This window comes from Gallus gallus, chromosome 21 (assembly GCF_016699485.2).
Source record: "Gallus gallus isolate bGalGal1 chromosome 21, bGalGal1.mat.broiler.GRCg7b, whole genome shotgun sequence".
NCBI lineage: Eukaryota > Metazoa > Chordata > Aves > Galliformes > Phasianidae > Gallus > Gallus gallus.
The window spans coordinates 3608717-3622135 of record NC_052552.1 but is presented as its reverse complement, the minus strand read 5'-3'; the positions used below and the strand labels follow the sequence as shown (position 1 = coordinate 3622135).

General features: G+C 37.9%; 1 protein-coding gene across 5 annotated transcripts in view; it reads right to left on the bottom strand.

The window, feature by feature from the left end:
- Positions 1–13419, bottom strand: part of UBE4B (ubiquitination factor E4B) — a 35970-nt gene that overhangs the window by 5538 nt on the left and 17013 nt on the right. For all 5 annotated transcript variants that reach the window (XM_004947453.5, XM_003642511.6, XM_015297149.4 and 2 more), the window contains 16 exons: positions 12383–12524; positions 11925–12025; positions 11059–11173; positions 9771–9854; positions 8160–8216; positions 7689–7805; positions 7510–7608; positions 6899–7012; positions 6236–6434; positions 5947–6085; positions 4478–4577; positions 3867–3994; positions 3364–3462; positions 2263–2498; positions 1475–1601; positions 1046–1190 (listed from right to left, as the gene is read on the bottom strand). In XM_004947453.5, the coding sequence (XP_004947510.2) occupies positions 1046–1190; positions 1475–1601; positions 2263–2498; positions 3364–3462; positions 3867–3994; positions 4478–4577; positions 5947–6085; positions 6236–6434; positions 6899–7012; positions 7510–7608; positions 7689–7805; positions 8160–8216; positions 9771–9854; positions 11059–11173; positions 11925–12025; positions 12383–12524 (2002 nt within the window). The remainder of the gene's footprint in view (positions 1–1045; positions 1191–1474; positions 1602–2262; positions 2499–3363; positions 3463–3866; positions 3995–4477; positions 4578–5946; positions 6086–6235; positions 6435–6898; positions 7013–7509; positions 7609–7688; positions 7806–8159; positions 8217–9770; positions 9855–11058; positions 11174–11924; positions 12026–12382; positions 12525–13419) is intronic.

Below are 13419 nucleotides of genomic sequence, written 5' to 3'. Positions count from 1 at the left end.
GGAATTTCCTTCCTTGTCTCCAATCAAGAATCAAAACCTTAATAGCCACATTGCTAACACCATCTATGCAGGCAGAAGTACACACTGCAATTCAAATCAGCGTGATACATTTTTAACTTGAAACAGCTTACTTTTTTTACCTATTACTAGAGAGAAGGCTGCACTTATTCTTCAGAATTCTGCAACACTAAAGATGAATACCAGTGCTATTACAGAAGTCCAAGTTTTGTAAGTCTGCTTACATCCTGGAACCACTCCTCACAACTACAAAACCGGGTTACGTTTCCTTTCCACCCAAATGCCAATACTTGAAGAGCAGCTTGAAATCTAAGCCAAGTAAGGTTCTTCCTAGTTTGTGTACCACCGTAAGTAAACACATCACACTGGAACAATCTGTAGATTATGTACCAGCTCATTTTGTCACTATAGTAATGGCTTTACCTCGCTAGCAGGCACCAACAGGAACAGAGGCTTCACAAGAACAAACCAGAATAAACTTAACAAAGAAGATCTTTACGTTTTCTTTTAAATCAATAACCTTAAAATAGAAATCCCTGACATCAGTGAGTCAACACACACGATTATTGTTTAATCAGGCTAAAGTCTGAGCTGCAGTACTTTAATAGCCTGTGACAAAGCTACCCAGGATCAATGCATTAACGAAATAAAAGCATCGTTTTCTTGTAGTCAATTCAACTTGCGAGCAAATTCCAAAGCCTCCTTCAAAAATGTTTAAGTCTTAATTTCTCCATGTAGGTTTTTAAGTGCACATCAATTTAAACTTTTTACTCTTTCCATTCCACATAGCACCGTTTGCTAGCCACAGTATAACTGTGCAGAAGGACGGGTTGGTTTTTTTTTTTTGGCAAAATGTCATCCAGAGTGACCACAGCCATACTGGCAGCAAGAAAAAGCATTCAGAACTGCTTCTCATGAGCAGCTCTTTGGTGCTGCCTCTTATTTAAAAATAAAAATAAAAAATAATGGTCTTGTATTAAAAAATTAAAAAGAAGTAAAGGGCACTTTGAAAAACAGCTCTGTTCACCCTAGGCAGCAGGTCCCATTGTTCTTTATTCTTCATCTCCTCTTGCACTTCATGGATACGTTTTAGGGATTCCAGACTCTCATCCAGCAAGAAAGTTGTGTCATTTATCAGCATGTTGATGTAGCGAACAAACTGCTTCCCAGAGCTGAAAACATTGAAACACAGTTATCACTGCAGAGTAGACGGGTGTGCAGAGCAGACTGCAACCCCAGCAACACACCTGCTGCACTGTATATTCTGAACAATGACCCCATTCCCCAAGCCAAGTTGATTGTGGCGTCCAGAGCTCAGCGTTTAGAAACACCAGTTCTAGTGGAAGCGCTGTCATTTAAAACACAATGGAAAGTGGCATCACCCATTCCCAATGGCAATGGCCTCCTCAGCAGTTTGCATGACAGTAAGCAGCACCGTACCCAATTTCTTACTCACTTGAACTCTTCCATAAATGTACCATGGTGAGCTATGTTCTGCCAGAGGCTTTTGAAAATGGTGCTGATGTGGTAGCGGATTGTAAACTTGTCATAGAATTCACTAGTTGCTCCAGTATGCTCAACATCTGAAAAAGAAAGCAAATCCTAGAATGGAAGATTCTAGAACTCAACATAAGCTTTCCACCAGGACTATCCTGCAACATGCTACATCTCTCTCCTACTGTTTCCAATGTGATGACCTCCAAACACCAAAACTTAAGAGAGAAAATCTAATTCCTATTCAGAAATTTCCACCTTAACATCTACTTAGAGGATCACTGTCCACTTTCTAATTAAGAACCAACCCAATCCTGAAGAAAAGTGTCAGGAAACACACTTTCTGTTGTATTCAACTCCAAAATTTCAATAACAGACTCTGGAAATGCGGCAGCAAAAGTAGTTCTTTCCAGTAATGCAAAGCATTTTAGAAACACACAAATCTGCAGAACTTACAAAATCACAATTATAAATCCCAATATTCCCTTACAAAACAAAGCATCTTTCCTGTTTGGAATCTAAATATCACACAAGCAGTAACCACATCAAGATACAGTGCTAAAGTTGTCAATGCACAGCTGCCTGTGGAAGGACTTCTGACTGCTGAGCAACAAAGCTATGTCTGTCCAAGATCCAGGACCTATCTTGACTTTGATTTTTTGTTTGCTTAGGAGGTCTCAACAACTAACACAGCCTTTTGCCTTATAATACTTACAACTTACTGTACATTCACATCAGTGAATTGCTTACCTGTGTAAAATTTCATTAAGGAGGGGACTAACAATTTAGTGGACAGAGGATGATTCTCAATCATTTCAAAGAACTTCTGTGTTCGAGGCTGAACAGCTGGATTGGTCATGAACATCACCTCCACCAGCTTAGCGACTAAATAAGGATTTCGGATGTAGTTCTGGTTGCACAGCATCACAACAAGGAACATCACTATGTCCTGAGTACAGGGCTCATAAAGCACCTGAGGAGCATATCTGAAATGGTAGAGATGAGGAAAACAAAATGAAAAAACCCAGCCCTATATTCCAAACAGTATATTTACTGCACACTTTCAGTTATCTCATTAACAACAGGAAAAGCTTAAGTCATTTTTATCATATTTTCCTGCCTTTCTCTATAGACATGACATTATTACTCTTCCAAGAAGTTTTGCCAGCTGTCCACTACCAGCTCAATTTTGGCCCGAGTTCCAAACATCCTCTTCTGAAACATGACCAAATCCTCTGCTGCACATAATAGCAAATTTGCTATGGAGTATGACTATAACAGCACCTCAGGAAAGCAAAAGCAACCACTCATCTCCTCACACACCACAGTACAGTCTGAATTTTAAGGCACATTTTCAGGAGGAAAGCAATTAGCTTCAGAACTCCAGGATTACATCCAAATAGTATCTACGCCTGTCTGAACAGCTAAAATTAAACAAATGCATTTAATCCCAGTAGATTTGTAATAGAGGCAGTTTTGTACTACTTACGCCACTTTTTTTTTAATATTCTAGTGATAATTAACCCTAACATAAAATTAAAAGGTCTCAAGATCTGAATCATTAAGAAAACTCTTTAGGGCAAAACTGAAAGAGAAAACTCCTGAGCTTGCTTCCCTGAGAAGGCGATATCATAGATCGATATCATGGAATAATTTAGGTTAAAAGGAGGTCAGCTAGGCATTATATCTGCAGTAATTCCTGCCAACACCATAACCTTACAAGTTATTAAACAGCATGACAACTACAAAATAGCTAACAAGCTGCATTCACACCCTAACATATTCATGTGGACACTCCCTGCCATGGGTAAAGGGTAGAACAGACTTCCTTTAGAAATAAGTTTTACTCACTGTACAATAAAAAATAAAAATTCAGCAACATCTTCCACGTAAAACTCTGGCAATGCTGCAAATACCTTCGGAACTTCAAGTGTTAAAGGCAATTTTATGCTGCAGAATAGAATATACAACAGAAAGGACAGTGAAATACCAGGGCTAAGTACAAAGCAATATGAGATCTCTTATGGAGTTGGCCTATAAAAAAAACATTATAAAAGATGTGACAGATTTTTTAGAAGGTCAATGCCAATGGTTCACATCTACTAACACAGCTGTGGGATGCTTCCCCAACACCCCACATCCCCCAGTTGAACCTTAAACTGCAAATAGGATATATTCTATGCAAGAGTGCATGTCACTGACAAAAATAATCAAAGAAACATTTATATAAGAACAAAGACTAAAAAAATAAAATAAAATACAACAGCTGAATTAAAGTAGCTAAACTCAGTAAATAATCTACCATATCCTGAATTATCTTTGATACAATTTACACAGATAATCCCGACGCTCACTTGGGATAGGCGGGGTCGAGGATGCGAAGCATCAGTTGAATCACCATGCCATAGAAATTCAGACATCTCCTGAGAAAGTTCTCATCCAGCAAACCAGCATCTGCACAAGCCTTGCACCTCACCAGTTTCTGCAGAAGACACGAACAAAAACTAATCCAGGGCAGGACATCACAGTAAGATGGTCAATCTTATCCTAACTAACCAAAGTATTTGTGCATTATGGCAAGTATACAAAAGCCTAGAGTTCTATCACCATGCATGGACTGTGCACACAGTTTGCATGAACTGTCCTGAACAAAACACAATATTATACTGTTGCCTTATTTCTCAGGAATAAAGGCTGAGTTTATCTTGGCATTATTTTGAGTTTTTAAGTCACACGTAATGTTACACATTACGTGTGACTTAATATACATATATGTGACACATACAACCTCACACACTACAGGAATGCAGTCACAATACACTTTAACAAGCTCACTTAGTGCATAGATTCAAAAGTATCCATGTCAAAAAACTTCAATAGGAAGCTGCACTCAAAGATTCAGAAAAAATAAACACAGAGACAGCTTAACAAAGACATTCAGTTGCGACCCAAACCATTCACAAACCTTAAGTTGTGTCTTGCAACGTTTTAGCATCTCTCTGTGTCTGGTAGCCAGAGGAGAATCCTTCCATTGACTTTCATTGTTTTTCAGATCTTCAACAGTCCTGAAAACCATAGGCAATGTTTGGTTATGATGACAGAGGGGCTACATATTGCCATCTGCAAGGCATTAAACCTACTTATCTGCTAAAGAGAGAGGAAAGATTAAGAAAAGTGGGAGAACAAGCTAAATATCTTCACAGAAGTTACTTATCATCACAAGACAAATAAATTGCTTTCAAAAATGCAGATAGAACTCCTGCACAGTATGCATTCAAATATCCCATATAAACTAGCCCCAACATACATGCCTTCAAGAGCTCCTCAACACTGCAGCACTACATGGAGACTGCTGCATAGGCAGCATTCTCAACAATTCTAAATAAGGAAAAGTAGTAATTTCTTTTTCAAGCCAAATGTGAAGCTTATTTACAAATAATGTAGCCTGCTTATTTGAAAATATTTTTTTCTTTAAAGTACACTGACTCTTCCTTGCAGCTTCTCAGTGTCTTGGCCTGAGCGTGCTTTTAAAACAAAAAATGAAATCACTATGAATGCAGTCCAAAAATCCTGTGACGAACGCATGGTATTATTGCCAAGGAACATTTACCAAAATGCAGTGACTGCAATTATAAACAATGGAAAATACTGATGATCCAAAAATCTGTTCTAATTTTAACAGAGTATTCTTCGAGGTTGAGCAAATATAAAAGTCTGTTTGGCTTTATGCCGAGAGAAATGGAAAACAGCAGGATCTTCCTGTCAACATCTTCACTTCTATTTATAATTTGTAAAATGGTAAACCACGTGCTAGAATACAGGTACATGGACGGCACTGAGAACTCACTGCTGAAGCCTTTTTACAGACTGTACAGTTATTCACTCCCTCCCCCAAAAGCCATGGGAACACCACATGCATCTTCTGGGACGCAAAACACCGTACAAGCACAGCTAACATAGTATTGTTTCCAGAACTGCAAGTCATCCATCTGCACTCCTTTATCAAATATGTAAATTTCCACGCAATCACACAGCTATGCTAAAGAGCTCAGAACACTGATGTCTACACACCAAACACACCCCAGATTCATAAGCAAAGTTCTGTCATAAATTCTAAAGCACTTTAAAGATCAATTCAATCCTCTAAAATAGAATGGTCTTCTCACCAGTTTGAGCTGCCTTGGGTAAGTAATAACCTCCCTGTCACTATTATTTGAATTCCTGATGCAAGCCACAGTCTCCTAATGTAAGCAATCTGTAACTGTCAAAAGCATCAGATTAGCAAACAGTTAAGATTTCTACTCAGCAACAGCTTTACTCAAATTATTGTTGCAATTTTCATCAAGTTTGCAGGACCCACCATTGTGGTGAGAAAAAGATACTGCTGGAACAGCAGTGGACTCTCACAAAAACCACGTAAGAACAACTTCTAACCTGTTGAGTTCCCTGATGGCTCGCAGTCTACGTATGTACCGACGGCAGCTCGGCAGGATGGAGAGATGATGGGCATGCAGGGTTAAGAAGAAACATTCTGTTGGGAATTTTGGATCAGAAAATGGAGACGGATCCCTGTCTACAAAACAAGTAAACAAATCAACAGTACCAGTGAGTAAATTAAAAATATGAACTGCCTTAAGGAGGGGCAAGATCTAGAACTCAACTTTTTTTTTAAAGCAAATATGAGCAGACAGTGTCAATGGTGCTCTATTAATACAGTACTCACAAAGCTCAGCAATCCAGGCTGTAACATCCTCCATTGTTGCTTTCACTCTTGTCTCATCTGTCGGGAGGTCAATACGACACCTGGGATGAAATATGTACATGGGATCAACCGTTTCCAGCTTGATCTTCATACTTAGTTGCTGCAGCACCCATAGGAAATTGAGCATAAAACCATCTGTAGACACCAAACGATCATCTGTCTGCAGAGTAAGAAAGTAAATAGTTAAACGTCTAAGCTTAGAAGTACAAAGATATTTTCTGCTGCTTGAACAATATTCAACATAAACAAAGCATAAAGTTAAAGAAGTGAAGAAAAATCTGGATCTGCAAGGAGGCCCTCTTGGCAACTGGAAGGTCATTCAGTCACTTAATGAATTATCTTTCTCTATGGCTCATATTCAAACAGTCATTCTCATTAACATCAGGACACGACAGTTCTAAGATAGTAAATAACACAAATTAATCAAGTAGATACCATAGAATCATTTCAGAAATTTGAAACATACTTGAAGAGATGACTGATGGCTTGACCTCCTGCCCATCCCAGTACAAAAATCAAAATTCTTCTGTGTATCATTCAAGATACACAGTCTGTAATCACCACTGAAGCAACCACCTATTAACCAGATCCATAAATCACACAAAGATCATTCCCTTTATTTACCTGCATTTGTGCCTTTTTCATGTTGGCGTTGACAACAGCTGCCATGTAACTGAGAGCTGCCTCTCGAGTTTCACCATTCAGTAAAATACTATGCAGGATCTTGAAGAGCTCTTGCTGCAATTTCAAGTAAAAGTTCTGTTAGGTTGCACAAACTCCTCACCATCGTGTTTCTGCTTTCTGTTTTTCTATATTTTTATGCCTAACAAATTCCACTCTCAACAACTACTGCTACAATCTTATTTGTCAAGATTATATGGATACATTAGCTATGACAATGGTTACATACAAGATGCATATGTAAGGCTAGTGCAACACAAACAACTAATACAGTAGTTAGGTGGTTTATTTTTTAACTCCTCCTTTAACATTAACTACGATCCACGACTAAGCATTCTGATACAGTCTGAACTGGCTTACAACCTCAGAGAAAGGCTTATAGCACTCATCAATCATTTTACTTAATTACCTTCAGCCATATCCTGGAAGATTTATTGTTTAATACAAAATCTAGATTTTTTTAGATGATATTATTAATTTTTGTTAAGACAAAAAAAACAACAACAACAAAAACTCACAATATTTTTGCAGTTCTTAAATACAAGGACACTTACCCTCGCTAGTTCCAGGTAATGCTGCAAGGACTGGCTAACAACTCGGGTGTTTTCAAGAGTGATGGCAGGTCCTGAGAAGTACTTTTCAACAACTTTGTTCTGAAAGTGGAATGAATATTGGTGATCATATCAAAGACTAAGAACAAAACATACTGTCAATATCCTTTTAGAACACTTACGTCATCTTCAGCAAAGACAGAGAGACTGAAGAAGGCTCCAAGATAGGAAAGTCTCTGTAGCTCTCTTCCTGCACCCGTGCTTAAAGATTTAGGCAGCCACAAGGGCAAAGAGACAACCTAGAAAATATGAGAAATAGCAAACTGATCATAAAGCTGCCATGTCAGCCATACTCCCTTACCTGCGCTGTCACCTTTCAGTGTTTTACCACACACCCTCAGTTCTTCAAAATTCAGTCATGCTGTGATCTAAATGGAAACATCTCCTCAGTATTTCAGAAATCTAAGTCACCTTCATAACAGCTTTTCCACATTCTCAGGGAGAAAGGACTCCCATTATGAGACTACTTTAAGCTACCATTGAGCATTAGCTATTACAGTAGCTCTTTAGAATTATAAAGAACATTATCAACGTGGAACACATTAATGAACAAAGTAAGTTTTACTTTAAAATATCAGTTTGGATACACTTACCAAACTGCACATGGGGTGTGTTTTTCCAAACTTGATTTCACAAAGTTCACATAATGCCTATAAAAAAAAATTGCAAGAAAAGATTACCTGCGTATAATTTGCAGACAGGTTACTTAAGAATAATAAGCTGAACATAATAAACAGCTGGAAAAAAAACAATATTAAAAAAATTAAAAAAATAATTAAAAAATCAAACCTTTTTCCCTTAACCAGTGGAAAAAATTCCATCAAATGGTGAAGAGGTCCAAAAAAAGCTAGAGCACACCCTGCTCCCCTACTTAGTTTTTACATCTGTTCCAAAAAGTTTCCATCTGTCTCAAAAAAGCTAATGTCTCACACCATAATAAGTTATTGCACTTGTTTCAAAATTAGCTGTGCAAATTATTTGCTTGATCAGAACATAACAACGTCTTTGCTGGACTCCTGAACTGCCACATAAAAGTCAGTAACAATAATAAATAGAGCAATTGTACTATACATACAGCAAGGCCTTTGTCTTTTGAGTCAGAGTGGAAAAATGTCAGATGAACACAGTAGCCAGAAACAAAGAATCCTATCCCAGATCTCTAACTCACTTTACACTGCAGCACAGAAAAAAGAAAGCAGTTATAACAGACAATTTTGAAAACACAAGAATACTGTAGGCTTTCACATATCCCACTTCTCCTGTTACATGTTCTCATACTTCAATCACACCACAGCTGGTCATTACTGTTCCATCCTTTTGGTGAACACTGTGCAACTAAAGATTATCAAAATTGAGTATCATTTTCAAATAGTTCTTACTCTGCCTGACTGACAAATTTGCAACAGTTTGCAATTTCAGTGATCGAGAAGCAAATACCAGAACAACAGGAAAACTCAACAAGAGAAGATGGCTGTTTTTGCAGGAGTGTTCCAGTCACTTAGTTTGATTTCCAGCACATATCCCAGTCGAGTTTATTCCCCCAGATACAAATGAAACCCAAGATATGAAGAACAGCCTTCTTTTGGCATGATTCACTGAAGATCTTAAGATCTGAAGGTGCTAGCTGACAACGCTCAGTTTAGTCAAGAATTTAGCTTGCTCTTCTGTGGCCAAGCACGCTGTTCAAAAGATTTGTTTTGTCAATAAAAGCAGCAGGAGGGAAAGATCTAGGAACTAAAATATGCACTTAAAAGAAACAACAACAAAACTTTCCAGCCACAGAATATTACAGTATTTTCCTACAGCACACAGCCATCAATCCATGTAACGTTGGTTTTAATGCAATAGATTTTAACTTGCCACAAGAGGAACAGATATTGGTATGGATATGATTCCTTATTTCCCAGACTTAAATTTAGAGAAGTTTAGCATCCACAGTGTTTAACTAGCATGCATGATGAAATCCATACATTCGATTTGTTTCATGTAAAGCAACTCAGATAAATATTTTAATAGCCCATTATACAAAGTCTGCTGTGCCTTAAATTTAGGTATTACAGGCATTACACTCACATTAAACTTCCAGCACGGAGTTTAAAATTAACCAAACGGAGTCCAAAAATGGTCAAGTACATTATCTTGCATAGAATTTGCCTATTACCAGTAATCATTAAGAAAATCTTCAAGAAAAGAACAGTCCTTACCATAAGGGGGTACTTAAAATTGTCACTATCAAGGGAGCACTCTTTGGAAGCTACAGCCAGACCTTGCAGGATGGGGATAAAGATCTGTAAAAACAAACAAACAAACAAAATAATTAAAAAATAATAATTCTAATGACCAAGTAACTGCATGAAATGCATGCTCACTGTTCAAATACTGCAAACACACAACAGAAAAAAATTAAGATCTTTTCTCTGAATTTCTATCAGTTACGTCAAGTGACATTTCAATGTCTGAATGCATAAGGGTATCAAAGCTAAAAATACCCACCTTACAGCCAACTGTTTTGCTTAAAGCTCTGAAATAAGATCCCTGAATTGCATGTTAATTACGCACATGAACACGCAGAAGCACCGTGAAGGTCTCCAATGGTTTGGCAGCCCTCGGGGTAATTACCAGTTTGTCTGTATGCTTGGGGAAATCACCTTGCTTGGATTTTCACGTGTCATGTTGGTTTTGTGCTGGGAAATTTTAATTGTGTCAAGAGTAAAGATACCAAGCAGTAGTAATGGATTGTTAAGAATGAAAACACGGCATGAGTTTACTAATCAAAAGTAATGACATCCAGCCTTAAGCCCCAATCACACTGCTCTGGCAACTGGTCCCCCACAAAACGGTTTTGCACAATACTATTATGAAAGATTATTACAACCTCTCTGACCTCCTGCTGTAACGTTATATGGAGCAGAAGTGTGATAATTTGGTGTCTTAATTATCAGATGTATCAGTTCCAAATTTGCATCATCTCAGAGTACCACCCTGACACACAGAATAAGCTTATGCTTTTCGGTCATCTCCTCTGGAAAAGGCCAATGATGTATAAAATGCTCTTATAACCCTAGATGCAAACTATTCAAGTTGCAAAGTATTGTAAAGATTGCAAGACATTAAAAACAAATAAATAAATATAATTACTGAAGTGTATTGGCTTGCATATTTTTAACTTTATTTTTTGTATTAAAACAAAGATGAAAACTCATGTAATACACATCAGCACTGTATGCAGACATTCTCTGAGTTAGCACACTTCAACTGCACTTCAATTTTTAATAACTAGAATCACAAAATAGTGAAAGCCAATCTTTTCACAGCATTATAAATGAGTTAAAAAACAAACTCTATTTGTTCAACAGTTTGTTAGGCCTTGAAATAACAGGTCTAGAACTGTGAGATGCAGAAGGAACCTTTGAAAATGCACCCTGGATATGGCAGGTAGTTATGATCCTACAATTCCACTTCTTTCTTATTTTTTCTTAATTAATGTCTTACCTGTTTGAACACCTCTTCATCTTGGTAAGTTGTTCTCACCAGTTCTTGGATGAAGCCAAATGGGAGATTCCTACACAGCATATATGGTACCAGCAAAGACTGCTGCTGCAATGACCTTCATTTGTGCAAAAGAAATCCAAAGCTATTGATTATATGCAGGAAAAACATCCAAGTCAGCACATTTGAAGATGTGCCAGAAAGCAGATCATCAATATGTGGACACCTGCTCCTTTCAGAAGTAACCAGCCTTGCCTTCTCTAGCTACTTGTGTAGAGATTATACTGAAGCAGATGCTGCTGCCAACATCACACTTTCATTTAATGAGGCTGGAAGAAAATAACGGCTTCAGTGTAGTAATTGGTTCTCCCTTTACTCCTCTCTCATGAAAAGACCCTTTGTTAGGCTCGACTAGTGAAAGAACAACATTTTTTGTTGTTGGACTAGCATTAAGAAAAGAACCAAAGGTTAGTCTTTTCTGAATTAATGCAGTCATTGCTTTTAACTGCTCCCTAAGTTTCTGAAGAAGTATCTTTTGTTCTTTATTACATACAAAAAACGTACTCCAGTATCAAGGTTGGTTCATCTAAAGACAAAAACTAGTCTCACAGCACAAAGGATAACTGGTTCAGCTTTCAAGATAATAGAAGCATCTGAAAACAAACCCAGAGTTACTTAAACTTCCCTCCACCAAGGTATTAGTGGGAACAGCATTATCCAGTGGTAAAGCAACAAATGATTCCTCTGGCACATACGCGTATCCTGCTCCAAAAACTGATCTTAAGCTTCCTTACCTAATCTTCAGAAGAAAAAAATAAATCTCAAAAGAGAACAATCTAACTTTCCTGTTCAACATCAGCTGTATTTACCTTGGTTGCGTTAAGGATCCCTGTAGCACCAAAGCAGCATGTGAAATGCACTGCGATCGTATGTTGCTCAGTAACTGACTCACTGTTGGCTGGCTACACATCTGACAAAATTAAAGTCATTTTAACACAAAATTCAGAGACAGAACAGGAAACATGATCAATTTCTCCATTTGTGCAGTATGAATACAATATGCAATCTAAGATTAGCAGGATTAGAGCTAAAAATCTTTCAGACCATAAAGAGTTGCATATTTCTTTTCCCTTACAAGCAAAAGCGTATATCAAAATACAGAAGCCTGGTAAGGAGCTGCTCTCACAGGAGTATGCTTCACATGGAATAAATGCCAGTAAAATGCAGCAGAAGGGCATCCTCCAAAGAGGAAGGATAACTTCTAGCACTGCTTGTTTTAGATGTGTAAAACATATAGAAGACTCAAAAATGATGTTCTTAAATATACCTTTGGTGCTTTTCTCTCCTCTATTCCAACCCGGTCAAAACACTCAATGAGGTAGTTCAGCATCTCTGTCTCCTTACAGTTTTCAATGGTGAAGTGGTCACTGCAGGAATCGCAAACACTTGAGCTGCCAGAGCCTCCCACACTTCAAAACACATACATAAAAAAAAGAAACAGAGCATAAGGTCCAGCTCTTCAGTGCTGCACAACCAAGTAACTCACGAGCTCCTGACCACCTGTCAATTCTCTGAAGACTCCATTCCAACAGACTCACAGCATTCTCTACAATTAAGACCATTTCTCTGAGCTCTCCCTTTCAGGCTGTCCAACTCAAAAAAAAAAAGTCAGCTGCACTGTAACATGACCAAAGGATCAATTACTCTGTTAAATGAATAAGGCACCAGAGTGGGCAATAAGGCGCAAAAACTTAATGGGAATCAATCTTCTTATCACATAGCAGCACTGGAAGTGAACAGCCTTTATGTCATACTTGATGACAACACTGTTATAGCCCCTGGAACATCACAACACTTCTATGCAGTGATGCGATCTCTGCACAGCTCCTATGGTCTCTGTCTATAACATTCAAGAAGTTATGAACCTCCACCAATTCTCAAGCTTGCCAAAAGAATGTAAAAGCCTCCAACTGCAAAGATGAGACCTTGGCTTACACACGAGGGCTACAGATAATCATGTTATGTATTCCAAGGAAGGAGAATCAAAAACAGGAGGCTATGTATCCAAGCAACTGTTTCATTTATCATTTCCACATTTGAGATAATTCAATCTCAACTCAGTTCATTTTGATTCCTTTGTAGTAAGATATGCCATGTTGGTAAGCAGAGCAGATACAGGGGAAGAAGATTAAAACAGCAATATAGTAAACATGAAAATAAACCCATAAAGAAAGAACCATGTGGATGGTCTACTGCTGTTCCTCACTGAAGAAAATGGGTGCAAAATCAAGGTGGATTTAAATGAAGACCCCTTTACAAGTCCAAGACCTTAAAGTGAGAAAATAACAGTATTTCTCCTTATAT